Source organism: Vulpes lagopus, chromosome X (genome assembly GCF_018345385.1).
Source record: "Vulpes lagopus strain Blue_001 chromosome X, ASM1834538v1, whole genome shotgun sequence".
Classification (NCBI taxonomy): domain Eukaryota; kingdom Metazoa; phylum Chordata; class Mammalia; order Carnivora; family Canidae; genus Vulpes; species Vulpes lagopus.
Window position 1 is genome coordinate 65,663,915 of NC_054848.1, and position 27,759 is coordinate 65,691,673.

The window sequence follows — 27,759 nt, forward strand, 5'->3', positions numbered from 1 at the left end:
ACACACTGCCTTTCTAAAAACCATATAGTTAGTTGGCTCTCTGAAATCTTCAGTGGCGCATAACTGCCTAAACAGTTAAAACAAGACTCCCAAGCATGACATACAAGGCCCTTATGATCCCAATTCAACTTTAATCCTATCTTCCCTCTCCGTTCTCACCTTACTGCCAATGTACATTATATTTTATCTATGACATATCACTTGCTCCTTGAACATGCTTTGTTATTTTAAGTTATTTTTTCTGCCTATGCTGGTATTTCCTCTTAGAATTTTTTTCTGTTCCATATTCCAACTTCCTACTCATCCTTCAAACCCAATTACAGTGTCACCTTTCTCAGTCCTCCAAGGTAGGATTTAAATGTTCTCTATTCTACATTCCCTTACACTTGGTGTTTATAGCTGTGACAACCCATCCAATTAATTATAAAACTAAAACTAGTTAAGTACTTTTCACAGACAAGACTCCTTGTGGGTATGACTAAATCATTTTTGTGTAGCTTTTATGCTCATGAAATACCTGGTACACAGTAAGAACTCACATGTTCTATGCTAGTTGCAACACAGGATATAAAAGGAATTATAATTCTATCATAGGGCTTATATTTCTACCAGAGAGGAAAGAAATATATGCATATATAGTTTTATATGTAGTATCTTCCCTAAGATATATACAACCAAAGAGCTGTAAATGTTCAGAGATAAAATGCAGTTCTGAGATGATGTTAAGGAGGCAGTGGTACCTGAGCTACTCAAGATAGGGAAATAGTTCACTTACTAGTTTTTCATAAGTAAGCTTCTCAAAATTTAGCTTCAGTATTTTAAATGAATTTTTTGTACCTCAGATCTGTTTATAATCAAATGGATCCATATTTCATCAAATCTAAGATACATTATTTACCTCTAAGAAAAAAGTGATACCACTTGATCATTATACTTATTCCAATTTTAGCTGTGTTAAGATGTGAAAATATAAACATTTTAAATTTAGTGAGATATGGTAGGTAAAAAATATACTAACACCAACTATAAAGTGATTCTTGGTTTATCTACTCTTTTGGATCATCAGCTATGCTACTAGTTATTAGTATATTAGTTTGGAAAAAGGCAAGTTGATTGTATCTGCCAAATCTGTTTCAAAGTAAAAGATCTGCTCAAACCAGAGTTTGATCACTTGCTGTATTGTACAACACTCAAAGTCAAACTGCTGTTGGACTCAGGTGACATTCAAATGTTGGAACATATGTTGGGACAAATTGAGATGTATCCTCTTTCAGCCTTCCTTTGCCATATCCATGAGTTCTTCTCTGTTAAACCTGAACAGATGCCAGCCCTCCTCAGACGAAAGGTCTAAAGCTCCTCGACGAGTGTAGTAGTCAATAGAAGCTTGGTTCCAAATGACAACAAGAAAGTGCATGCAGTTACACTGGCTTCTGATGGCTATCTGTTTAAAAACAGAGATTACTTTTACTTGAAAGCATAGTCTTCATTAATACATTTATTTTATTAAAGGTCTACATGCAAGGCACTATGTATACTTCCAAATAATAATATAATAGTTAACTCTTGGACTTCTCTAAAACTATAAGAAACTTTCTTTGAAAAGTACAGAAATGATTTGCAAAGTCTACTAATTGGTTTTTCTAGAAATCCAATATAGTTTTTTCCTTTATTCTATAGAAAAAGTTCCTAAAATTTCATATGCATTTCCAAATTACAAAAGGATCTTATTTTTATACTATGCTTTTTTTAATTCAAGTATGATTAACATACAGTGTTATATTAGTTTCAGGTGTACAGTATAATGATTCAGAGGTTCTATATATTTCTCATGCTCATCAAGTTAAATCCACTCTTAATTCCTTTTATCTATTTCACCCATCCCACCCACCCACCTCCCCTCTGGCAACAACCAGTTTGTTCTCTGTATTTAAGAGTGTTGTTCTGTTTGACTTTTTTTCTTTGTTCATTAATTTTATCTCTTAAATTCCACATATGAATGAAATCACAAAGTATTTGTCTTTCTCTGGCTTAATTTCACTTAGAATTATACCCTCTGGGTACATCCATGTTGTTGCAAATGGAAACATATCATTATTTTTACGTCTCAGTAATATTCCATTGTGTGTATGTGTATATGTATGTAAATATACATACCACATCTTCTTATCCATTCATCTGTTGAACACATGGGTTGCTTCCATAGCTTGGCTATTATAAATAATGCTACAGTAGACATAGGGGTGCATATATCTCTTTGAATTAGTATTTTCAACTTCCTTAGGTAAATACTCAGTAGTGGAATTACTGTATCATATGGTAATTATGTTTTTAAATTTTTAAATCCCTATACTGTTTTCCACAGTGGCTGCACTACTTTGCATTCTCAACAACAGTAAACGAGGGAGGGTTCCTTTTTTTTTTTTCCATATTCTTGCCAACACTTGGTATTTCTTATATTTTTTATTTTAGCCAGTCTGACAGATATAAAGTGAGAGGTCATCCTAGTTTTAATTTGCATTTTCCTAATGATGAATGATGTTGAGCATCTTCTCATGTGTCTGTTGGCCATCTGTATTCTTTGAAAAATGTCTATTCAGATCCTCTGACTGCTTTTAAATAGATTTTTTTTCTTTTTTGTACTGGGTTGTATAAGCTCTTACATTATTTTAGATATGAACCTGGTATTAGAGCTATCATTTGCAAATATCTTCCCCCGTTCAGTAGGTATCCTTTTTGTTTTGCTGATAGTTTCCTTTCCTATCTAAAAGGATTTTATTTTGCTATAGTCTCAGTAGTATAATTTTTTTTTTGTTTCCTTTGCCAGATGAGAAAATGTTTCTCATCTCAGAAACATAAAAAAAAAATGTTTCTATGGCTGATGTCAAAGAAATTACTGCTTATGTTTTCTTCTAGGAATTTTATGGTTTTGGGTCTCTCATTTAGATCTTCAATTCATTTTGAGTTTATTTCTGTGTATGATGTAAGAAAGTGGTCAAGTTTCATGATGTACTTAGCTGTCCTGTTTTCCAACACCATTTGTTGAAGACACTGTCTTTCCCATTGCATATTCTTTGCCTTCTTTGTCATAGATTAAGTGACCATAGATTAAGTGACCATAAAGTGACCACATAGATCTATGTGTCTATTTTTGTGCCAGTACTAGACAGTTTTCATTATTTTGTAATATATCTTCAAATTTGGGATTGTGCTACCTCCAGTTTTGTTCATTTTAGAGATTTCTTTGGGTATTCAGTGTCTTTTGTGATTCCATACATATTTTAGGATCATTTATTCTAGTTCTGTGAAAAATGAGTTGGTAGTTTGATGAGGATTGCATTAAAGTTGTAGATTGCTTTGGAAAGTATGGACATTTTAAGAATATGGTTCTTCCACTCCATGAGCATGGAATCCCTTTCTATTTGTTTGTATCATCTTCAGTTTCTTTTATCAGTGGTTTATAGTTTTTAGAGCACAGATTATTCACCTCCTTGATTAAGTTTATTTCTAGATATCTTACAGTTTTTAGTCCAATTATCAATAAAGTTGTCTTCTTAATTTCTCTTTTTACTTCTTTATTAGTGTATTAAAATGCAACAGATTTTCATATATTAGTTTTGTATCCTGTGACTTTACTGAATTCATTTAACAGTTCTAGTAGTTTTTTGCTAAAGTCTTTCTTTATGGTTTTCTACGTACAGTATCCTGTCATTTGCTTCTTCTTTACCAAGTCAGATGCCTTTTATTTCTTTTTCTTGTCTGATTGCAGTGCTAGGACTTGCAGTATGATGTTGAATAACAGTGGTAAGAGTGGACAGTCTCATCTTGTTCCTGATTGTAGGGGAAAAGCTCTGTTTTTCACCATTTAGTATGCTGTTAATTGTTGGATTTTCCTATATGGCATTTATTGTGTTGAGGTATGTTTCCTCTAGACCTACTTTGCACAGTTTTTGTCATGAATGGATGTTGTACTTTGTTAAATGTTTTTGCTGCAACCATTGAGATGATCAAATGGTTTTTATCCTTTCTCTTGTTGATGTGATGTATCACATTGTTTTGTGAATATTAAACCACCCTTGCATCCATGAAATAAATCCCATTTGATCATAGGAAATAATTTTTTAAGTGAATAGTTGGATTTGGTTTGCTAATATTTTGTGATGATTTTTACATCTATGTTCATCAGAGATACTGCTTTTAGTTTTCTTGTTTTGTAGTGTCTTTATCTGGTTTTGAAATCATGGTAGTGCTGTCTTTGTAGAATGAATTTGGAAGCTTTCCTTCCATTTTTTGAAATAGTTTGAGAATAAAAGATGTTAAATCGTCTTTAAATGTCTGGTAAAATTCACCTGTGATGCCATCTGGTCCTGACTTTTGTTTAGAGGTTTTTGATTGCTGATTCAAATTTACTGCAAGCAATCAGTCTATTCAAATTTTCTTTGTCTTCCGGATTCAGTTTTGGAAGGTCATATATTTTTAGGAATTTATCCATTTCTTCGAGGTTGTCCAATTTGTTGCTATAAAATTTTTCATAATATTCTCTTATAATCCTTAGTATTTTTGAGTTATTTCTTCTTCATTTCTGATTTTGAGTCCTCTCCTATTTTTGATCAATCTGGATAAAGGTTTATCAATTTTGTTGATCTTTTCAAATAACTAGCTCCTGGTTCATTGATCTATAGTTTTTTTTTTCTTTTCTAATCTCTATTTCATTGATTCCTGCTATAATCTTTATTATTCCCTTCTTTCTACTGGCTTTGGCCTTTGTTCTTTCTGTATATCCTTTATGTGTAACGTTAGGTTCTTTATTTGAGCTTTTTCTTAGTTTACCAGGTAGATCTATATTGCCATAATCTTCTTTCTTAAAGCAGCTTTGCTGGATCCCAAAGATTTTGGATCATTATGTTTTCATTTTCATTTGTCTCTATGTATTCTTTTTATTTCCCCTTTGATTTCTTGGTTGACCCATTCATTGTTTAATAGCATGTTATTTAGCCTCCATGTACTTGTATTCATTCCAGATTCTTTTCTTGTGTTTGATTTCTGTTTTCATATCATTGTGGCCAGAAAGATTCATGATAGATTTCAATCGTTTTAAGTTTATGGAGACTTGTTTTGAGGCCTAACCTGTGATCTGTTCTGGAGAACATTCCACATACACTTGAAAATAATGTGTATTACACTATTCGGGGATGGATTGCTCTGAGTATATCTTTTAGATCCATCTGTTCCAGTGTTTCATTCAAAGCTACGGTTTCTGTCTCCCTTCCTGGTGGAAGGGGAGGAGGGCGGGTGTTGGAGGGGAATGGGTGACGGGCACTGAGGTGGACACTTGACGGGATGAGCACTGGGTGTTTTTCTGTATGTTGGTAAATTAAACACCAATAAAAGTTAACAAAGCTATGGTTTCCTTGATTTTCTGTCTGGGTGATGTATCCATTGATGTAACTGAGGGTTATAGTCCCCTACTATCATTGTATTAATGTCAATTCTTTCCTTTATGTCTGTTAATAGTTGCTTTATGTATGTAGGTGCTCCTATATTGGATGCATATTTACAATGATTATATCCTCTTGTTGGATTGTTCCTTTTGTAATCATGTAATGTTCTTCTTTGTCTCCTGTTAGTTTTTGTTTTAATGTTTATTTTGTCTAAGTATTGGTACCCCAGCTTTCTTTTCACTTCCATTTGCACGGTAAATATCTTTCCACCCTGTCACATTCCATTTGCATGTACCTTTAGTTCTGAAGGGAGGCTCCTGTAGGCGGCTTATCAATGGGGTTTGCTTTTTTTCTCTCTCTTTTTTTTTTAATTTTTTTATTATTTTTCATAATAAATTTATTTTTTATTGGTGTTCATTTTGCCAGCATACAGAATAACACCTAGTGCTCATCCCGTCAAGTGCCCCCCTCAGTGCCCGTCACCCATTCACCCCCACCCCCCGCCCTCCTCCCCTTCCACCACCCCTAGTTCGTTTCCCAGAGTTAGGAGTCTTTATGTTCTATATCCATTCAGTGACTCTGTGTCTTTTGACCAGAGCATTTAGTTCATTTACATTCAAAGCAATTATTGATAGGTATGCACTTGTTGCTATTTGTTACTTGTTTTATATGTATTTTTGTAGTTCTCTATTTTTTCTCTTGCTCTTTCCTTGTCTTTGATAGCTTTCTATAGTGATATGTTTGTGTTCCTTTCTCTTAATTTTTTGTATATCTATTAGATATTTTTGATTTGTGGTTTCTTTTTAATTTCTATATATTTTCTTTTATTAAAGTTTGATTTGCCAGCATATACGACCCAGTGTTTATCCCGTCAAGTGCCTGATGTCCATCGACAGATAAATGATTTGTGGTTTCTAATAACATACATATATCATAGCAGTTTATATTAATTTGATGATCAATTAAGCCTCCCACATTTTATGTATAATATGCCCTACTTCATGTCCTTTCATTTTGTGGATCCTTTTATATTTATAGATACACTTGGTCTTACTCCTTTTGCATTTTAACCTCCATAGTAGTTCTATAAATGATTTATCTATGGCTTTTATTTTGTTTGCATTTAACTGTGGAGTTTCTTTCCTTTCATAATTTCTTAACTCCTGATTATCATGTTTTCTTCCCAAAGAATACCCTTTAATGTTTCTTCTAAGGACGGTTTAGTCATGATGAACTGCTTTCTTTTTTGTTTGGGAAACTATCTCTCTACTTCTATTCTGAAGATAGCCTTGCTGGATAGCCATGAAATGAGAATTCTTGGTTGCAGGTTTTTTCCTTTCATCTCTCTGAACATACCATGCCACTTCTTCCTGGCCTGCAAAGATTCTGCTAAAAAATCAGCTGACAGCCTTATGGGATTTCCCTTGTATATAACTTTTCTCTTACTACTTTTAAAATTATCTATCACTACTATTTTGCCACTTTAATAATTATATGTATTGGTATGAATCTCCTTGGGTTGATTTTCTTGGGGACTCTGTGCCTCCTGGATCTGAATATCTGTTTCCTTCCCCAGATTAGGGAAGTTTTCAGCTATTATTTCTTCAAATAAATGTTTTGTCTCCTTCTCTTTTCTCTTTTTGAGATCTGTATAATGTGAATTTTATTAGATTTGATAACGTCACTGAGTTCCCTAAACATTCTCATTTTTAATTATTTTTTTTCTTTTTCCTGTTCAGGTTTATTGCTTTCCATTATTCTTTTAGCTCACTGATCTGTTCTTCTGTCTCCTCTAATCTATTGATTCCCTATAGTCTATTTTTCATTTCAATTATTGAATTATTCATCTCATTGGTTCTTTTTTGTTTTCTATTTCTTTGTGGAAAGTTTCCCTGAGATTTTCCACTTTTCTCAAGTCCAGTATCTCTATGACCATTAGTTTAAATATATTATCAGGTATCTTGCTTATATCCCTTTCATTTAGCTCTTTTGCTGTGGTTTTGTACTGGTCTTTCATTTGGGATATATTCCTCTTATTTTGTCTAACTCCCTATGTTTGTTTATATGTCTTAAGGAAATCAGTTATGTCTCTATACTGTCTTGAATGTAGTTGCCTTACAAAAAAGAGGTCCTATGGTGCCCTGCAGCACTGTGCCCCCTGTTCACCAGAACCAGGTGCTTCATCAGTATCTTCTATGTGGTTTTTGTGTGCCCTACTATTGTGGCTAAGCCTCATTTGCTTTAAATCCAGTTGGCTGCAGTGACCTGCTTTGATTATTGTGGGCCATATTTGGTCCTGTTAAGGGGCCATTTTGTGGCTGTAGGCTTATAGTTGGGCATTGTCAACAATCAGGTCAAATGTCTGTCTTAAGCCCAGTTTGCTAGGGCAGAAGCCATACCAGACTGCAGAGTGCTTTTCTTGTGTTGTCTCCTAAGAGGCTTATGTTGGTAGGCAGAGGCTGCAAACAAATCAGATGCTATTCCCAGTTTGCTCGTAAGCATTGTGGTAGCACCAACTTGCAGGGTGCTCTTCCTGCCTTGGACCTTGAGAGGCTTTTCCTATTAGACAGGGCTGGCAAACCAAATGCCTGCCCCCAATGTGCCATGGTTGCAGTGACCCCAAACTGCAGGAATCTCTCCCCATGCTTCCTCTGAGAGTTTTTTGTTGGTGGATAGAACCAGTTATCATATCAGATGCCTGCCCCAGTCCATCTACTGGTCCTGCAGACCCCCTGCTGATCAGGGCACTCTCTCTACACTGCCAGTTATAAGGTTTGGCTGCTAGGGCTACAGTCAAACTGATATGTGTGATTATCTTTCCCTTTCCTCAGGGCAGGAGTCATTTTGGACTGGTGCAGGTGCAGGTCACTGCCAGAGCTGCTTGAATAAGACCTGACAGGAGCTATTTTGGAGGGACTCTTGCTGAGTGGGGTGGATTGGATGGAAGGGATCCAAAGGAGAATGTGGGGTGGGATGCACAGTATTAACAAGGTAGGTGCAGCATACCCCCTGTTTCCCACAAGTATCCAGCTATATAGACTGTGAGGTAGGGAGTGGGGGAAAGAGAGAAATGGCTACCACCAGCTCTTTTATTCTTAAAGTAGTGACCTAAAGATCCCTGCTCTTCCAGCACATATTCTGAGATTTGTAAATAAATCTTGGATATCCTAGGTATTTTTCATACTGCTGCTTCTATGCTGTATCTTGGCAGGATTGTTTGTTATACTGTCTCTTTAAGGATGGGGACTCCATTTCTTACTGCCCCCTCACTCTCAGTGCTAAACCCACTGATTTTTAAAGTTCCTGGATTATAGGGGAAAGGAGAGAAAATGAGTGGGGAAAATTAGAGAGGATGACAAAACATCAGAGACTCCTAACTCTGGGAAATGAACAAGGTGTAGTGGAAGGGGAGGTGGGCAGGGGGATTGGGTGACTGGGTGATGGGCACTGAGGGGGGCACTTGATGGGATAAGCACTGGGTGTTATACTATATGTTGGCAAATCGAACTCCAATTAAAAAAAAAAGTTCCTGTAGTTATGTCTAGGTGGTTATAAAAACTTAGGAAGTTAACCCCCTTGGTTTTCAAAGCCAAATGTTATGGGTACTTGTCTCCAATGCAGATCCCCCATGCCTGGGCTGCCTGGGGTGGAGTCTGATCCTCTTCCTTCTATGTGCTTGAGGCGTCCTTCCCTTTTGTGATTAGTCTCCCCAGGAATTTGGTTATTGACCTTCTCTATGCCTCTCCTACCCTTTTTTTTAAAGATTTATTTATTTATTCATGAGAGATACAGAGAGAGAGGGCAGAGACATAGGCAGAGGGAGGGAGCCTGATATGGGACTAGATCCGGGATGCCAGGATCATGCTCTGAGCCAAAGGCAGGGGCTCAACCACTGAGCCACCGAGGTGTCCCTCTCCTACTCTTATTGATGTGGCATCCTCTCCTTGATTAACTGGAATGTCTGTTCTGCTAGAGTTTGGGGTCATTTTCTGGGTTGGTTCCACAGATATGGCTGTTTTCTAGTTGTGTCCCTGTGACAAAATGAGCTTAGGAGGCTCCAACTCCTCCCCACTTACCAGAAGTGATTTTTATGCTATTCTTATATTCATACCATGGACCTATTTTATGGGTAATATTGCCTTCTAATATCCCTCTTGCTTGTCTCTGCTTTATAGCAAAGTGGTGTATAGTGTGGTTGTGGACAATGTAGAAATCAATTTTTGATTAAATATAATTTAAATATAATCCATATGAATATCTGATTTGAAGATCTATTTTAATTGGAATAAAGAAATAAAATATTTTGAGGTTATGTTCAGAAGGTGGGATAAATTATCTAATTTACACTCTTAAATATTTAATGAAGATAATGATAACATATAGAATATCTTTACTAAATATAATACATACCTGACTTAATCTCTTCAGCATTTCAGCTCCAATACCTAGACCTTTTAAAATATATAATGGAAAATGAACCATGTTTAAAAAATCCACTTAACAAATTTATATGCTTTAATCTTAAGTAAAATATAAACCCTATATCAGGAAGCTTGGGTGGCTCAGTGGTTGAGCCTCTGCCTTTCGCTCAGTGTGTGATTCTGGTGTCCTGGGATTGAGTCCCACATTGGGTGCCCTGCACAGAGCCTTCTTCTCTCTTTGACTGTCTCTGCCTTTCTGTGTCTCTCATGAATAAATAAATAAAATCTTTAAAAAAACACATGTATCTGGCTGTTATATATTAAGAGCTTGTGTTGTAACTCAACTCAATATTTTTAATATCTTCCTCCTAATTGTAATATGGTTCCAAAGGTAATAGAAGAGATTTTGGATTTAAAGATTGATGAAGGAGAAATGAGTCACTGTCACTATCATAATATATTTCTTACTCACTTTCAGACAAAACAGCCTAAAACATAAATGCATTTCTTTTAAAGATAAAAGGATAGCTACAGGGCACCTGGGTGAATCAGTAGATTGAGCTTCTGCCTATGGCTCAGGTCATGGTCCCACAGTCCTGGGATTGAGCCCTGTGTTGGGCTCCGTCCTCAGTGGGGAGCCTGGTTTTCCCTCTTCCTCTGCCCATTCCCCTGCTTCTGTGCTCTCACTCTCTCAAATAAATAAAATCCTTTTTTAAAAAAAGGATAGCTGGGACGCCTGGGTGGCTCAGTGGTTGAGCATCTGCCTTCGGCTCAGGGCGTGATCCCATAGTCCTGGGATCGAGTCCCACATCGGGCTCCCTGCATGGAGCCTGCTTCTCCCTCTTCCTATCTCTCTGCCTGCCTCTCTCTGTGTCTCTCATGAATAGATAAATAAAATCTTTAATAAAAGGATAGCTGTGATAATTTGGCTTATTCAGGCCTTTATAGGAACTAATGGAAAGTCCTTTCCAAATCTGTGGTTGAGTTTTTACCATATGCAAGGATAGCTAGGATAATGATCAGGCTCATGAAATAGAAGTGAGTTATATTAACTAACTTAAATACCATATTTATACTGAAGCCCTATCCTTAAAATATGCCATTTTAATTTTTAAACTATAAGTAATAATTTAAGTGTAGCTTGACCTCGGTAAGCTTGTATGACATAAAAATCCTCTAGGTAAAGTAACTTGCCAATCCAGGGGTCGTATGTAAAGTAGTACATGGCAAATCCAACAGTCACTTTGCCTAGAAGAGGGAAAGAGGGTACAATGAGGCTAAGGCTTTGAATCATTGAGTGGTCTTTCCTCTAAAATTGAATATCTTAGAGTTTTCTTTAAGTATTAAAGTAATAAAAGTTTACTGGACAAAATGTCAAACAATATGAAAATATATAATGTAGGTTTAAGTCCCATAAAACACAATCCTAAAAAGATAAGCCATCCTTTAACAAAGTATATTCTTCCAAATTTTTTCCTATGCATATACAAGTATATACCACACATTTTCTTTCTTAAAAAAATGAATTTATGTACTTATACTCTCCTACTCTATTTAATAGTAAGTCTATACTATCAAACTGTTCATTTTCAGGATAGAGAAAGTATACTACAGATTAAATTGGAAGAAGCAGATTTATTTTACCTGGTGGTTTTTGTTGACTGTGTACTTCTGCAATCAGGCAGTAGAAAAGGGGATTGTCCCCAAAGCCATCCCTGAGTAAATCTGAAATATAAATTCATAAATAATGTATTAGAAATATTAGAAAGTTTATAGTAAAAAAAGAAAGTTTATAGTAAAGAAAAGGAAGGTGGTAAAGTAGGCAGCACTAGGAATTCATCTTTTCACCTGTACAACTGTACTGGCAGTGAATATTTTGGAACTCTAGAGTTTTTTGAACACTTGGAACTTCTAGAGTACAGCTGGGCTGGTAAATTGCAATTAAATTCAGCTATCAGCCCATAGTGGCTTACAAGTCTCCCCTGCCCCTTTGCCTCATGGCAGCAGCTGTATGGTCAATAACATGAATTGCTGAGTGTCTTGCTGGAGCCAGGATAGGCATTCAGGAACTTATCCTCCAAATACTGGAGTTCTGTGTTCTGATCATGGATTGTTACTCTGAATGCTGAGGTGAGAGCTTAGAAGTTAGCCACAATTTTTCCAACCTTCACCAATAAAAACAGCTTCCAGATGTAAAAAGAACCACATCTGTTTTGACATTTAAAACCAACCACATATATAGAGAATTTAGAAAGCTACCATGTATAACTAGGAAAAGATACAGACTTAGAAAAGGCCTTAGAACACCTTAAACATGTAACTTATGCTGATCTCTGACACAGACACCCCATAACAATAAAAAGAAAAAAACAACAGCCATCCCTGGGGAAGGGGGAGAATTTTATTTCCAGAGTTAACATATTTTAAGATTAAAATGTCCAGGGCAGCCCGGGTAGCTCAGCGGTTTAGCACCGCCTTCAGCCCAGGGCCTGATCCTGGAGTCCTGGGATCGAGTCCCACGTCAGACTTCCTCCTGCATGGGGCCTGCTTCTCCCTCTGCCTGTGTCTCTGTCTCTGTCTCTGTCTCTGTCTCTCTCTCTCATGAATAAATAAATAAAATCTTTGAACAAAAGATTAAAATGTCCACTTTTCAACAAGTCACAAGGCATATAAAAAAATCGGAAACAATGCCCCATTCAAAAGAATGAAGTAAGTCAATAGAAAATATACCTAAGGAAGGCCACATGTACTAAACCGAGACTAAAACAACTGTCTTAAAGATGCTAAGAGAGCTAAAGGAAAGACATGCACAAAAACGGACCAAATGTATGAACAAAATAAGAGTCTCAGTAACAAAATACAAATTATAAAAAAGAAGCCCCACCAAAAAATTCTGAAGGTGATAAGCATAATAATTGAAGTGGCAAATGCATTGTAGAGGTTCAAAATCAAAACTGAGCTAACAGAAGAAAAAAATCAGTGAATTTGAATATTAGGACAATTGAAATTACCAAGACAGGAACTGAAATAAAAACAAGAGGAAAAGTAAACGGCTTAGGGGCTTTATCAAACTCTATCAAGTGGGCCAATATACACACTATAGGGCAGAATCTCAAAAGGATAAGAGACAGGAAAAAAGAATATTTGAAGAAATGGTGGCTGAAAACTTCCCAAATTGGAATCAATTAATGAATCTACAAATCCAAGCTCAACAAACTCCCAAGTAGTATAAATTGAAAAGAACACCACCAAGACACATAATCAAACTGCTAAAAGACAAAAAAGAATCTTGAAAGCAGTAAGAGAGAAGGATCTTGTCACATACAGTGGATCATCATTAGGATTATCATCTGATTTTTCATCAGAAACCCTGGACACCCGAAGGCAGTGGGTTGATCTATTCAAAGTGCTGGGGGTAACCTATCAACTGAGAATTCTATCTCTACCAAAAGTGCCCTTCACAAATGAGGGAGAAATTGAGACATCTCCAGATCACCACCAAAAACAAAACCTGAGGGATTTCATTATAATTAGACCCTGCCCTGTATAAAATGCTAGAAGTCCTTCAGATTGACATGAAAGAAAACTAGATAGTAACTCAAAACCACATAAAGAAATAAAAGATAAAAGTAAAGGTACCTAGTTAAAGGTAAATACATGAACAATTATAAGGACTAGAGTCATTTTAATTTTGTTTATAACTCTGCTTTTTATTTCCTACATGATTTAAAGACAAGTGCATAAAATTGATTATTAATGTATGTTTTTGGGTACACAGTATACAAAGATGTAATCTCTAACATCAATAATATAAAAGAAGGGAAATGGAGATGTACAAAAGAGTTTTGTATGCTATTGGAATTAAGCTGGTATAAATTCAAATTAGATTATTATAACTTTAGAATGTTAAAAGTAATCTCCATAATAACCACAAATAAAATATCTATAAAATTTACACATAAGGAAATGAGAAGGGAATAAAAATATTTCAATACAAAAATCAACAAAACACAAAAGAAGGTAGCAATGGAGGAAATGAACAAAAAGGCTATGGCATATAGAAAACAGCAAAATGGCAGAAGTCCCTCCTCAGTAATTAAATGTAAATGGATTAAGCAATCTAATCAAAAGACAGAGATGAGCAGAATGGATTAAAAAATATGGTCCAACTATATACTGTCTATAGGAGACTCACTTTAGATTTAAACACACATAGACACACAGAAATGTTGATAGTGAAATAATGGAAAAATGATGTTTCATCCAAATAATATCCAAAAGAGAGCTGAGGTGGGTGTACCATATCAGACACAATAAACTTTTAAGTTAGAACTGTTAAAAGAGACAAAGAATGAGGTTATTTGATAATAAAAGGATCGATTCACCAAGAAGATAAACATTTATAAACATTTATGTACCAATCTCAGAGCACCAAAATATATGAAGCAAATACTGACAGAGTTGAAGATAGAAAAATAGCTCTACAATAAGAGTTGGAAACGTCAAATCTTCAATTTCAGTAATATATTTAACAACCAGACAGATGATAAATAATTTACTAGATTATTTGAACAATATATATCAAATGGACCTAAAATAAATACACAGTACACTACACCAAACAGCAACACAATGCATATTTTTCTCAAATGCACATGGAACTTTCTCTAGGATAGACCATATCTTAGGCCAAAAAACAAGTCAATAAAATTTGAAAGTGAAATCATATAAGTATCTTTTCTAATCATAGTGGAATGAAACTAGAAATCAACAGCAGAAGGAAACTAGGAATATCATGTATTTTAGAAATTAATGCACTCTTAACCACTAGGTAAAAGAAGAAATTACAAGGGAAATTAGAAAACAGAGATGAATGAAAATGAAAATACAACATATGAAACTTATGGAGTGTAGTGAAAACAGTGCTTGGAAACTTACACCTATAAATGCCTACATTTAAAAAGATCTCAAGCAATAACCTAACCTTATACCTTAAGAAACTAGAAAAAAGGAGCAAACTAAGCCCAAAGTTAATAGAAGAGAGGTAATAATAAAGTTTAGATCAGAGATAAACAAAATAAAGGGGGAAAAAGTACAATAGAGAAAAATCAGTAATACCAAAAGTTGGATTTTTGAAAATATCAATAAATTGACAACTAGACTGACAAGAGAGAAGATGCAAGTAATTAAAGTCAAAAATAAAATAACAGGGCAGCCCAGATGGCTCAGCGGTTTGACGCCACCTTCAGGCCAGAGTGTGATCCTGGAGACCTAGGATCAGTCCCACATCAGGCTCCCTGCATGGAGCCTGCTTCTCCCTCTGCCTGTGTCTCTGCCTCTCTCTCTGTGTGTCTCATGAATAAAAAAATAAAATCTTTAAAAAAAAGAAATAAAACAACACTACTACTAACATTACAGAGATGAAAAGGATTATAAGTAAATACTATGAACTTTACACCAAGAAATTAGATAACCTAGAAGAAATGAACAAATTCCTTTAAAATTACAAATGACCTAAACTGATTAAAGAAAAAATATGAGCAGACCTGTAACAAGAGTTTGAATCAGTAATCAAAATATTTCTCAACAAAGAAAAGTCAGGAACCATGAGATGATTTCTCTGGTGAGTTCTATCAAACATTTAAAGAAGAATTAACACAATCCTTAAACTCTTCCAAAACTTTTGAAGAGGAAGAAACGTCCTAACTCATTCTATTAAGTCACTATTACTTTGATAGCAAAGACAAGTAAACACATCACAAGAGGTGACCCTGGGTGGCTCAGTTAAGCATCTGCCTTCAGCTCAGCTCATGTTCTCGGGGTCCTGGGATAGAGCCCCACTGGACTCCCCACTCAGCAGAGGAGTCTGCTTTTCCCTCTCCCTCTGCCCCTCCCCCCAACGTGTTCTCTCTCTGGCTCTCTCTCTTAAATAAATAAAAAAATATTTAAAAAATACATCACAAGAAGAGGCGGGGCAAGATGGCAGAAGAGTAGGGTCCCCAAGTCACCTGTCCCCACCAAATTACCTAGATAACTTTCAAATCATACTGCAAACCTATGAATACGTCCTGAAATTTAAAGAGAGAACACCTGGAATGCTGCAGTGAGAAGAGTCTGTGCTGCTTTCAAGGTAGGAAGACGAGGGGGAGAAAAGAAATAAAAGGCATCCAAGGGGGAGGGGCCCCACGAGGAGCGGGGCTAAGGCCGTGGCAAGTGCCCCCAGGACAGGAAAGCCCTGTCTTGGAGAAGAAGGAGCTTCACCAATCTTCCTGGTAGGAAAGGCGTAGGAAAGGCGCTCCCAGGGAACTCGGACAGGATCCCAGGAGAGCGGGGATGCCCTCAGGCTCCCAGGGGCACTAACAGAGCACCTGTGCCCCGGGGAGAGCATGCCACACCCTGCAGCCTAGCTCGCTAAATGGCTGCAGCACACGACCGGCTGGAACCAGGGGCAGCTCGGAGGTGGCTCCATCAGAGGCTCCGCGCAGAAGGAGCTGCGAGGCAGGGAGCGTGATTCCAACAGCACAGACCCCGGAGCCCAGGGTGCCGGGGGACACAGCCCAAGATCCGGTGATCACCCCTGGGACAGGCAGAAGCCGGGAGGGCACAGGACAGCAAGGAAACTCCTGCGGCCAGGCCGCCCCAAGCTGCGCAGATCAGCGGCCCGCACGCGGGAGCATACAGGCCCCTGCAGACTGACAACTCCATAGTTACTGCCGGAGCTGACTATAAGGCTGGAGAGCTGGCCGCCACCACTGTGGTTGTTCCTCCTGGGGCCTCACAGGATAAACAACCCCCACTGAGCTTCACAGTGGCCTCACAGGGTAAACAGGTTAAACAACTTTCACTGAGCCTTGCACCAGGCAGAGGGCTGAGCAGCTCCCGCAAGTGCAGACACCTGAGAATCAGCACAGCAGGCCCCTCCCCCAGAACAAGCTAGATGGACAGGGGAAAAACAAATTATTGACCCAGCAGGAAAGTTCCAAGGGAAGTCGAGGGATTTACAGTATACAGAAACAGGATAATCCCCCTTGCTTTTTGTTTTCTGTTTGCTTCCACCCCTTTTTTTCTCTTCTTCACCTTTTTTTTCCTTTTCCTTTTTTTTTTCTTTTTCTATTCATCTTTCTCTTCTCTCTTTTTCTCCTTTTCCCAAAACAACTTGATTTTGGCCACTCTTCACTGAGCAAAATGACTAGAAGGAAAAACTCACCTCAAAAGAAAGAATCAGAAACAGTCTTCTGTCCCAAAGAGTTACAAAATTTGGATTACAATTCAATGTCAGAAACCCAATTCAGAAGCACAATTATAAATCTACTTGTGGCTCTAGAAAAAAGAATAAAGGACTCAAGAGACTTCATGACTCCAGAATTTAGATCTAATCAGGCAGAAAATAAAAATAAAAAAAATGAGATGCAATCCAATCCAAAAAAATGAGAGGTCCTAACGACGAGGGTTAACGAGGTGGAAGAACGAATGAGTGACATAGAAGACAAGTTGATGGCAAAGAGGGAAACTGAGGAAAAAAGAGACAAACAATGAAAAGGTCATGAGGATAGATTAAGGGAAATAAGTGACAGCCTCAGGAAGAAAAATCTACATTTAATTGAGGTTCCCCAGGGCGCTGAAAGGGAAGGAGGTCCAGAATATGTATTTGAACAAAACATAGCTGAAAACTTCCTAATCTGGGAAGGGAAACAGACATTCAGATCCAGGAAATAGAGAGATCCCCTCCTAAAATCAATAAAAACCGTTCAACACCTCGACATTTAATAGTTAAGTTTACAAATTCCAAAGATAAAGAGAAGATCCTTAAAGCAGCAAGAGACAATATATCCCTAAACTTTATGCTAAAACATCTTGCTAAAATATGAAAGGGTCAACCAGGAAATTACAGAAGAATTACACCTCGACATTTAATAGTTAAGCTTGCAAATTCCAAAGATAAAGAGAAGATCCTTAAAGCAGCGAGAGACAATATATCCCTAAACTTTATGCTAAAACATCTTGCTAAAATATGAAAGGGTCAACCAGGAAATTACAGAAGAATTAAAAAGATTCATGTAAACTAATGAGAACGAAGATATATTAGATTAACAGCAGACTTCTCCACAGAGACCTGGCAGGCCAGAAAGGGCTGGCAGGATATATTCAGGGTACTAAAAGAGAAGAACCTGCAGTCAAGAATACTTTATCCAGCAGGCCCTCATTCAGAATAGAAGGAGAGATAAAGAGCTTCCAAGATAGGCAGAAACCGAAAGAAATGGGACCACCAAACCAGTTCTCCAAGAAATATTAAGGGGGACTCTGTAAAAGAAAGAGGAAGTCCAAGGAAACAATCCACAAAAACAGGGACTGAATAGGTATCATGATGACAGTAAACTCATATCTTTCAATAGTAACTTGGAATGGGAATGGCATTCATGACCCGATCAAAAGGTGCAGGGTTTCAGGCTGGGTAAAAAAGCAAGACCCATCTATTCGCTGTCTACAAGAGACTCATTTTAGACATAAGGACACCTACAACCTGCAAATAAAAGGTTGGAGAACCATGTACCATTCAAATGGTCCTCAAAAGAAAACAGGGGTAGGCATCCTTATATCAGATAAACTAAAGTTTATCCCGAAGACTCTAGTGAGAGATGAAGAGGGACACTATATCATACTTAAAGGATCTATCCAACAAGAGGACCTAATAATCATCAATATATATGCCCCGAATGTGGGAGCTGCCAAGCCTATCAATCAATTAATAACCAAAGTTAAGACATACTTAGATAATAATACGCTTATACTTGGTGACTTCAATCTTTAAACAATCGACAGGTTTTCTAAGCACAACATCTCCAAAGAAACGAGAACTTTAAATGATACACTGGACCAGATGGATTTCACAGATATTTACAGAACTTTACATCCAAATGCAACTGAATACACTTTCTTCTCAAGTGCACATGTAACTTTCTCCAGAATGGCCCACATACTGGGTCACAAATCAGGTCTGAACCGATACCAAAAGATTGGGATTGTCCCCTGCATATTTTCAGACCATAATGCTTTGAAACAAAAGTAAATCACAAGAGGTTTGGAAGGATTTCAAACACGTGGAGGTTAAGGACCATCTTGCTAAAATATGAAAGGGTCAACCAGGAAATTACAGAAGAATTAAAAAGATTCATGGAAACTAATGAGAATGAAGATACAACCAATCAAAATCTTTGGGATACAGCAAAAGCAGTCCTGAGGGGGAAATACATCGCAATACAAGCATCCATTCAAAAACTGGAAAGAACTCAAATACAAAAGCTTACATTACACCTAAAGGAGCTGGAGAGAAAACATCAAATAGGTCCTACACCCAGAAGAAGTTGAGTGTTAATAAATATTCGAGCAGAACTCAATGAAATCGAGACCAGAAGAACTGTGGAACAGATCAACAAAACCAGGAGTTGGTTCTTTGAAATATTAATAAGATAGAAAAGCCATTAGCCAGTCTTATTAAAAAGAAGAGAGAAAAGACTGAAATTAATAAAATCATGAATGAGAAAGGAGAGATCACTACCAACACCAAGGAAATACAAACGATATTAAAAACATATTATGAACAACTATACACCAATAAATAGGGCAATGTGGAAGAAATGGACGCATTTCTGGAAAACCACGTAATACCGAAACTGGAGCAAGAAGAAATAGAAAACCTGAACAGGCCAATAACCAGGGAGGATATTGAAGCAGTCATCAAAAACCTCCCAAGACACAAAAGTCCAGGGCCAGATTACTTCCCAGGGGAATTCTATCAAATGTTTAAAGAAGAAACTGTAACTATTCTATTAAAGCTGTTCAGAAAGATAGAAGGAGATGGAATACTTCCAGACTTGTTCTATGAGGCCAGCATCACCTTAATTCCAAAACCAGGTGAAGACCCCATCAAAAAGGAGAATTATAGACCAATATCCCTGATGAACATGGACGCAAAAATTCTCAACAAGATATTTGCCAATAGGAGACAACAATACATAAAGAAGATTATTCACCATGACCAAGTGGTATTTATCCCCGGGATGCAAGGCTGGTTCGATGCTTGTAAAACAATCAATGTGATTGATCATACCAGCAAGAGAAAAAACAAGAACCCTATGATCCTCTCAATAGATGCAGAGAAAGCATTTGACAAAATACAGCATCCATTCCTGATCAAAACTCTTCACAGTGTAGGGATAGAGCGAATATTCCTCAGGCTCTTAAAAGCCATCTACAAAAAGCCCACAGCAAATATCCTTCTCAATGGGGAAACCCTGGGAGCCTTTCCTGTAAGATCAGGGACAAGACAGGGATGTCCACTTTCACCACTGCTATTCAACATAGTACTAGAAGTCCTAGCCTCAGCAATCAGACAACAAAAAGAAATAAAAGGCATTCAAATTGGCAAAGAAGAAGTCAAACTCTTCCTCTTCACAGATGACATGATACTGTACATAGAGAACCCAAAAGACTCCATGCCAAGATTGCTAGAACTCATTCAGCAATTCGGCAGTGTGGCAGGATACAAAATCAATGCCCAGATATTAGTGGCATTTCTATACACTAAGAATTAGTGTAAGAAATGAGAAAGAGAAAGTGAAGAAAGAGAAATTAAGGAGTCAGTCCCATTGACAATTGCATGCATAAGCATAAGATACCTAGGAATAAACCTAACCAAAGAGGTAAAGGATCTATACCCTAAAAACTAGAGAACACTTCTGAAAGAAACTGAGGAAGACACAAAGAGATGGAAAAATATTCCATGCTCATGGATTGGAAGGATTAATATTTTGAACATGTCAATGTTACCCAGGGCAATTTACACAATTAATGCAATCCCTAGGAAAATACTATGGACTTTCTTGAGAGAGTTGAACAAATTATCTTAAGATTTGTGTGGAATCAGAAAAGACCCCAAATAGACAGGGGAATATTAAGAAAGAAAACCAAAGCTGGGGGCATCACAATGCCGGATTTCAGGTTGTACGACAAAGCTGTGGTCATCAAGACGGTGTGGTTCTGGCACAAAAACAGACACATAGATCAATGGAACAGAATAGAAAATCTAGAAGTGGACCCTCAACTTTATGGTCAACTAATATTTGACAAAGCAGGAAAGACTATCCTCTGGAAAAAAGACAGTCTCTTCAATAAATGGTGCTGAGAATATTGGACATCCACATGCAGAATAATGAAACTAGACCACTCTCTTGCACCGTACACAAAGATAAACTCAGAATGGATGAAAAATCTAAATGGGAGACATAAATCCATCAAAATCCTAGAGTGGAACACAGGCAACACCCTTTTTGAACTCGGCACAGTAACTTCTTGCAAGATACATCCATGAAGGCAAGAGAAACAAAAGCAAAAACGAACTATTTGGACTTCATCAAGATAAGAAGCTTCTGCACAGCAAAGGAAACAGTCAACAAAACTAAAAGACAACCTACAGAATGCGAGAATATATTTGCAAATGACATATCAGAAAAAGGGCTAGTATCCAAGATCTATAAAGACCTTTTTAAACTCAACAGCAAAGAAACAAACCAACAAATCCAATCCTGAAATGGGCAAAAGACATGAACAGAGATCTCACAGAGGAAGACACAGACATGGCCAACAAGCCCATGAGAAAATGCTCTGCATCATTGGCCATCAGGGAAATACAAATCAAAACCACAATGAGACCACCTCACACCAGTGAGAATGGGGAAAATTAACAAGGCAGGAAACCACAAATGTTGGAGAGGATGTGGAGAAAGGGGAACCCTCTTGCACTGTTGGTAGGAATGTTAACTGGTTCAGCCACTCTGGAACACTGTGTGTCGGTTCCTCAAAGAGTTAAAAATAGATCTGCCCTACCACCCAGCTATTGCACTGCTGGCGATTGACCTCAAAAATACAGATGCAGTGAAACGCCACGACACCTGCACCCCGATGTTTAGCAATGTCCACAACAGCCAATCTTTGGAAGGATCCTTGGTGTCCATTGATAGATGAATGGATAAAGAAGATGTTATATATGTATACAACGGAATATTACTCAGCCATTAGAAATGATAAATACTCACCATTTGCTTCGACATGGATGGAACTGGAGGGTATTATGCCGAGTGAAATAAGTCAATCAGAGAAGGACAAACATTATATGGTCTCATTTGGATAATATAAAAAATAGTGAAAGCGAATAAAGGGGAAAGGAGAATAAATGAGGGGAAATATCAGAAAGGGAGACAGAACATGACAGATTCCTAACTCTGGGAAAGCAACTAGGGGTAGTAGAAAGGGAGGTGGGTGGGGGATGGTGGTGACTGGGTGAGGGTCACTGAGGGGGGCCCTTATGGGATTAGCACTGGGTGTTATTCTGTATGTTGGCAAATTGAGCACCAATAAAAAATAAATAAAAAAATAAAAAAATACATCAGAAGAAAACAAAATTATAGACCAATACCACTCATTAATATAGATGCAAAGATCATCAACAAACTAAGCAAACTAAACTCACAGCATAGGACAAGAATCATTCACCATGACCCATGACCAAGTGTGATTTATCCTAGGAATGAAAGGATGTTACATCATAAGAAAATCAATCAATATAATACATCATATTAACAGAGCAAAAGGACAAAAGCACATGAACATCTCAATTGATGCAGAAAAGGTATTTGACAATACACTTTCATGACAAAAGCCCTCAGAAAACTAGGAATACAGGAAAATTCCTCAACATAATAAAGGTACATAAAATATAAAGAACAGTTAACTTCATATTCAATGGTGAATGGCTTAGGCATCTCCCCTAAGATTAATAAGGCAGGATGCCCACTTTTACTACTGCTATTCAACATTTTACTGGAAGTTACAGCCAGAACTATTAGAAAGGAAAAAAATAAAAGCTATCTAAATTAGAAAGGAAGAGGTAAAATGATCTCTGCAGATGACACAATCCTACTGATAAAAAATCCCAAAGAATCCAAAAGAAAGTTAATATATACAATAAAGGAATTCAGCAAATTTGCAGACTGTAAGATCAACAAACAAAAGTCAGTTTTGTTTCTATACATCAAGGAACAAACTAAAAAGTAAACTAAATGATGGGATGAGCACTGGGTGATATGCTATATGTTGGCAAATTGAACTCCAATAAAAAATTTTTAAAAAAAATAAAAAAAAGTAAACTAAGAAAGTAACTCCATTTACAGTGGCCCCTAAAGTAAACAACTAGAAATAAATATAACCAAGGAGGTGAGATAGTTGCATGCTGAAAACTACAAAAATATTGCTGAAAGAAAAGGACCTAAATAAATATAAAGACCTCATGTATTCATACATAAGACAACATTGTTAACATGTCAGTACTACTCAAAGGCTCTCTTATCTATAACCTGCACCTTATACCAGCCTCATATTTACTCCATTAAAAATCTAGGCTGCTACTTTTATATGGAATATAAGGTTTAATACTGCTGCTACTTTTATATGGAATATAAGGTTTAATACTCAAAGTGATCTAAAAAAAGTAATGCAATCCCTATCAGAATTCCAGTCCCTATCCCTTTTCACAGATACGGTAAAGCTCAAATTCATTTGGAATTCCAAGAGTGTGATTCTATCTGCTTTAATCATCTCGTTTGGTGTTCATATTTCCTGGCTGAAAAGTTCTAATTAATCATAAAATACTAGCCTATGGTTTTAATATTGCTGGCTATCAAAATGGAGTAAATATCCTAAAAATAGTTCACCATTTTATGTTTATCCATTTCATCCTATCAAGCTACTACCAACATATTGGGCATTAAATTTACTTTCTCTGAACAGTTACACTTCTCATTCTATCTTTTAACAATTAGTTGAAGTCTATTGCCCTCATAAAGATGTAAAAGCTTTTAAATATGAATTCCATACTTTAAAAATGGGGAAAATATAAAATAGAGGATCATTGACAAAGCTATCAAACTAATGTCCTGCACATGTAAATACTATTAATGGCATCATCTTTGTGTACCAAGGGCAGCAGCTTCCACATACCTAAATACAAGAAATATGTCTGTATACATTATGTCATGTTTCTTTTTTTAGCTCTGAAAATACTATAAAACATCTTACCTGTTACTGTTAACTTCACTGAATCTAGCATGTTTTCACAGGAAGCCAATTCCTATCAAAGTAGAGAAAACTTTCAGTTTAAGGTTTAATAACAAATTCTTAGGACGATAATCATGAAGTTTTTATTGAGCATTTATTAATATAAGATGTCCCAGTCAGTATTAATAAAAATGAGAATTAACTCCAGTCGTCTAGAAACTTAAAATCTGAAGTAGCAATAAAAGAATGTATGTAGAGAGATGAACTATGTCGATAACTCACTCATGAAAATCGGTTGTCCAGGTAACTAGTCTTGAATACAACCAGAAATGTGAAAGAAAAGTTAAAAGTGTTCCTGAATAGTCAAAGTAGATGTCACGAAGTCAATATACAATAAAGCTAGTAGACTTTACAGAAAAGTCTGTCATGTTTGCCTGTGAGGTGCTTTTCCCAGTTTAAACTTTATCAAGGTGACTTTTGACTCTATCATTTTTTTGCACATTCAGATTAATACATGGTTTGGATTTCATGTTTGGAAAAGCATTGCCCACTTCCAGATTATTAGAACATAAAACTGAAAGCTAATTAATTATTACCTTCATTGTCTATGAATAAGTAATGTAATGTCTTATAAGAATAAGTAATTTAGTTTTTCTATTATTTTTCTGTGAATACTCATTAAAATTATTCCCAAGAAACTTCTGTTGTATATTCAGGTACATGGGGCAAATTTAAAAGTAAATGTGGTCAGGAACTCCACAGATACAGGTTCATTGAAGTGGGAGGGTCCAGTGATCTATTTTTCCTTTGGTGATGTTTTGAAAGATAAAGAAGATAAGTTTTCTGGATAGAGATATTCACTGCCATTCAATAATAAATTTATTAATTGCCAATTTGGTTTCACATACTAAGCTATGAAAAAAATTACTTTTTTTCTACATGGAAAAATGTGCTTCTGGAATGACTAAAATGTAGTTGTGTTGTATATTTTGATTGATGATCTAATCATGCAGATTAATGCCAGTTAAAGAGATGATACGAGAACTTGTGAGGATAGAATAGAATGGAAGACATAGAAGGATAGACAACCCAGTTCTTACAGATCTGTAATAGGACCTAGCATCATTTCAACAGATAGATTTCACTAGAAAACGTTTGGTGTTTTATTTTGGCTGTGAAAATACATTCTTTGATCAAAGGGAACATAAATTAGAAATGGAAACATTTTCATGGCAAAACTCTTTTTATAAGGCTCTCTTATCTATAACCTGCACCTTATACCAGCCTCATATTTACTCCATTAAAAATCTAGGCTGCTACTTTTATACGGAATTGTTTAGGTTGTGCATCACATAAGCAATTGCTTCGAGTGCCGCAGAACTTCAACACAGTAACCATGGCTATTAGTTTGTCCTCTTTACTATACTGGGATGATTTCCAGGAAGGCCATTAAAATGAACTTTTAAATCAGGTATTTTTAACCCAACTTCTTGAATTCCTGGAGGCTGTGTATGGGACTCAGGAGTCAAAGAACTCTCTGAAATTGTATGGAAGATTTGTTCTGGATGAATGCTGTTTTCTGTACCATTAGCTTCTACACATAGGTGTGGTCTTAAAAGCAACAACACTCCCTACCCTAAAATCTTATCCATAAATACCTGAAATTCTATCACTAAAAGGTCATTCATTTAAGTGAAGCATCCCTCTTCTCTAAGAACCTCTTTTAAAGTTAAAATTTCCAAAAATAAATAAATAAAAATAAAGTTAAAATTTCCCCAGGAGGTACACCATTAGGTCCCTGAAATTTCCATGAATCCATCTTTCCCACTTCTGAGCTCACTATTCTAAGTCAAGAAATTTGTTTTATGCCATTACAATAATTCTTTCAATATAGATAGTACTATGATCATGATTTTAGATGTGAAAATTGAAGCCTAGAGAGGTTAAATGTTGTGTACATGGGTCATAATTAGCCAAGCTAGGATTCAAACCCAACCTATGCCTTCCTTACTCTCGGCCCTAAACTAAAGCTATGAAACTCCACAGAATAAGGAGAAAGATGCTTACTTTAATGAGGCGCAGGATTTCTGGGCAGTCATGTGCCTCTGCAGGTCTTACTCGGAAAGATTTCATGAGGCTTGGCTGCCTCATGCCTGATTGGCTTCTGCCTGGTTGGTTTGGACTTCGTTGGTTTCTGTCTGCTTGGCTTGTCCCTGATTGGCTTGCTTGACTTGTGCCTGATTGGCTCCAGCCTGGTTGCCTTATGACTGATTGACCCATACTGAATTGGCTCAGGCCTGGTTGCCTCAGGCCTGGTTGACTTGTGCATGGCTGGGTTGGGACTGATTGCCTCATGCTTAGTTGACTTGTACTGAATAAGCTCGAGTGTGGTTTTCTCGTGCCTGGTTGCCACATGGCTGGTTGACTCAGGCCTGGTTGACTCATATCTAGTTGCCATGTGCCTGATTGGTTTGTGTCAGATAGACATGTACCTTGTTGGCTTCTGCATATTTGGCTCTCGCCTGGCTGGCTCATTCCTGGTTGGTTCATGTCAGTTAAGGTTGTATTTGGTTGGTTTATGTTTAGTTGGTTCATACCAAATAAGCTCATGCCTGGCTGGCTCATCCCTGGTTGATTCCTGTCTGGTAAGCTTGATTGGTTCATGCCCAGTTGATTCATCCTTGGTTGGCTAAGGACTTGTTGACTTAGAACTGGTTGGCTGAGGACTGGCTGGCAGATGATGGTTTGGCAGATAACTGGTTGGCCAGTGACTGTCTTGATGGAGCAGGAGTCCTTAACTACAGCACTTTAGTGGGAGGCTTTAGGATGTTTCTGTCTTTTCCCAACTTGATTCGTACTTTGAGACCCCTCTATCAAGATGAGAATGGGGAAAATAAAGGACTACCTAAAGGAGATTATTGATGCCTCCGATTTGCTGGAGTTGACCTCACCAGCGATCACAGCTGTAGGCTTGGCTGGGTTTCAGGTTGTCATCTGGCCTTTCTCTGCCAACAGGCGGGAAGTGAGGGGAAGAAGAAAATGGCCCTGGGGGAGTATTACTGCTTCACCCCCTTGCACAGTCACTGCGTCATAATGATGAAGTCACAATGTTCATATTTACATGTCTAAGTGCTCCCTCATGTGGTGAGGGACAGTGCCTACTTGACCACCACTTTTTCCTCTTTTCCAGGAGTTTAAGAGGGTGAAGCAAGAAGTTGAAAGGAGTCTTAGAGTTTATGCTTGGTGCTCTCCCTAAAAGTACTTGCTATTTTAACCACTCAATTCAAAGATAGTTGCCTTAATTCTGCTTTCCCTGTGCCCCTGCCCTCAAATAATTCACTTCCTATTGCTATCCTGACTTCCACTTACTACCTCTTTCCCGTAGGCATAGAAAATAGAATACTTAAGAAGGTTGTCCTAATGAGGTGCTCAAGTGTCTAAAGCAGAAAATGCTTTATGACCTAGGCTCAGTGGGAAACACATTATATGTTCTCATTTAATCCCATAGCAATCCTATTATCCCCACTTCTGTGGAAAATAGTTCCAAAGATTTGGTAAACTAACTAAGGCCTCAACAGTTGGAGAAGAGCCTAAATTCAGGCCCAGGTCTATCCAACTTTATTTGCAGGTATTTTACCATTACACTATCCTATCTCTTACATACACTATGCTTATTCTCCACCCCCATATCTGTGAAATTAAGTATATTATCCTTTAATCCCTTCCTCCCTCACAGAAACCCTTCTCTCATCATTTTAATTGTTGGCTCATTTCCACAACAGTATATATTA

At 37.1% G+C, this 27,759-nt stretch overlaps 1 protein-coding gene across 1 annotated transcript; it reads right to left on the reverse strand.

The window, feature by feature from the left end:
* Nucleotides 1-1,270: 1,270 nt before the first annotated feature.
* On the reverse strand, nucleotides 1,271-26,647 carry SATL1 (spermidine/spermine N1-acetyl transferase like 1). Its single transcript, XM_041740434.1, has 6 exons — nucleotides 26,036-26,647; nucleotides 23,990-24,041; nucleotides 11,504-11,584; nucleotides 11,006-11,107; nucleotides 9,849-9,889; nucleotides 1,271-1,441 (listed from the first exon to the last, which is right to left on the reverse strand). Exons 1-6 carry the CDS (start codon nucleotides 26,645-26,647, stop codon nucleotides 1,271-1,273), a joined length of 1,059 nt encoding a protein of 352 aa, XP_041596368.1.
* Nucleotides 26,648-27,759: the final 1,112 nt, after the last annotated feature.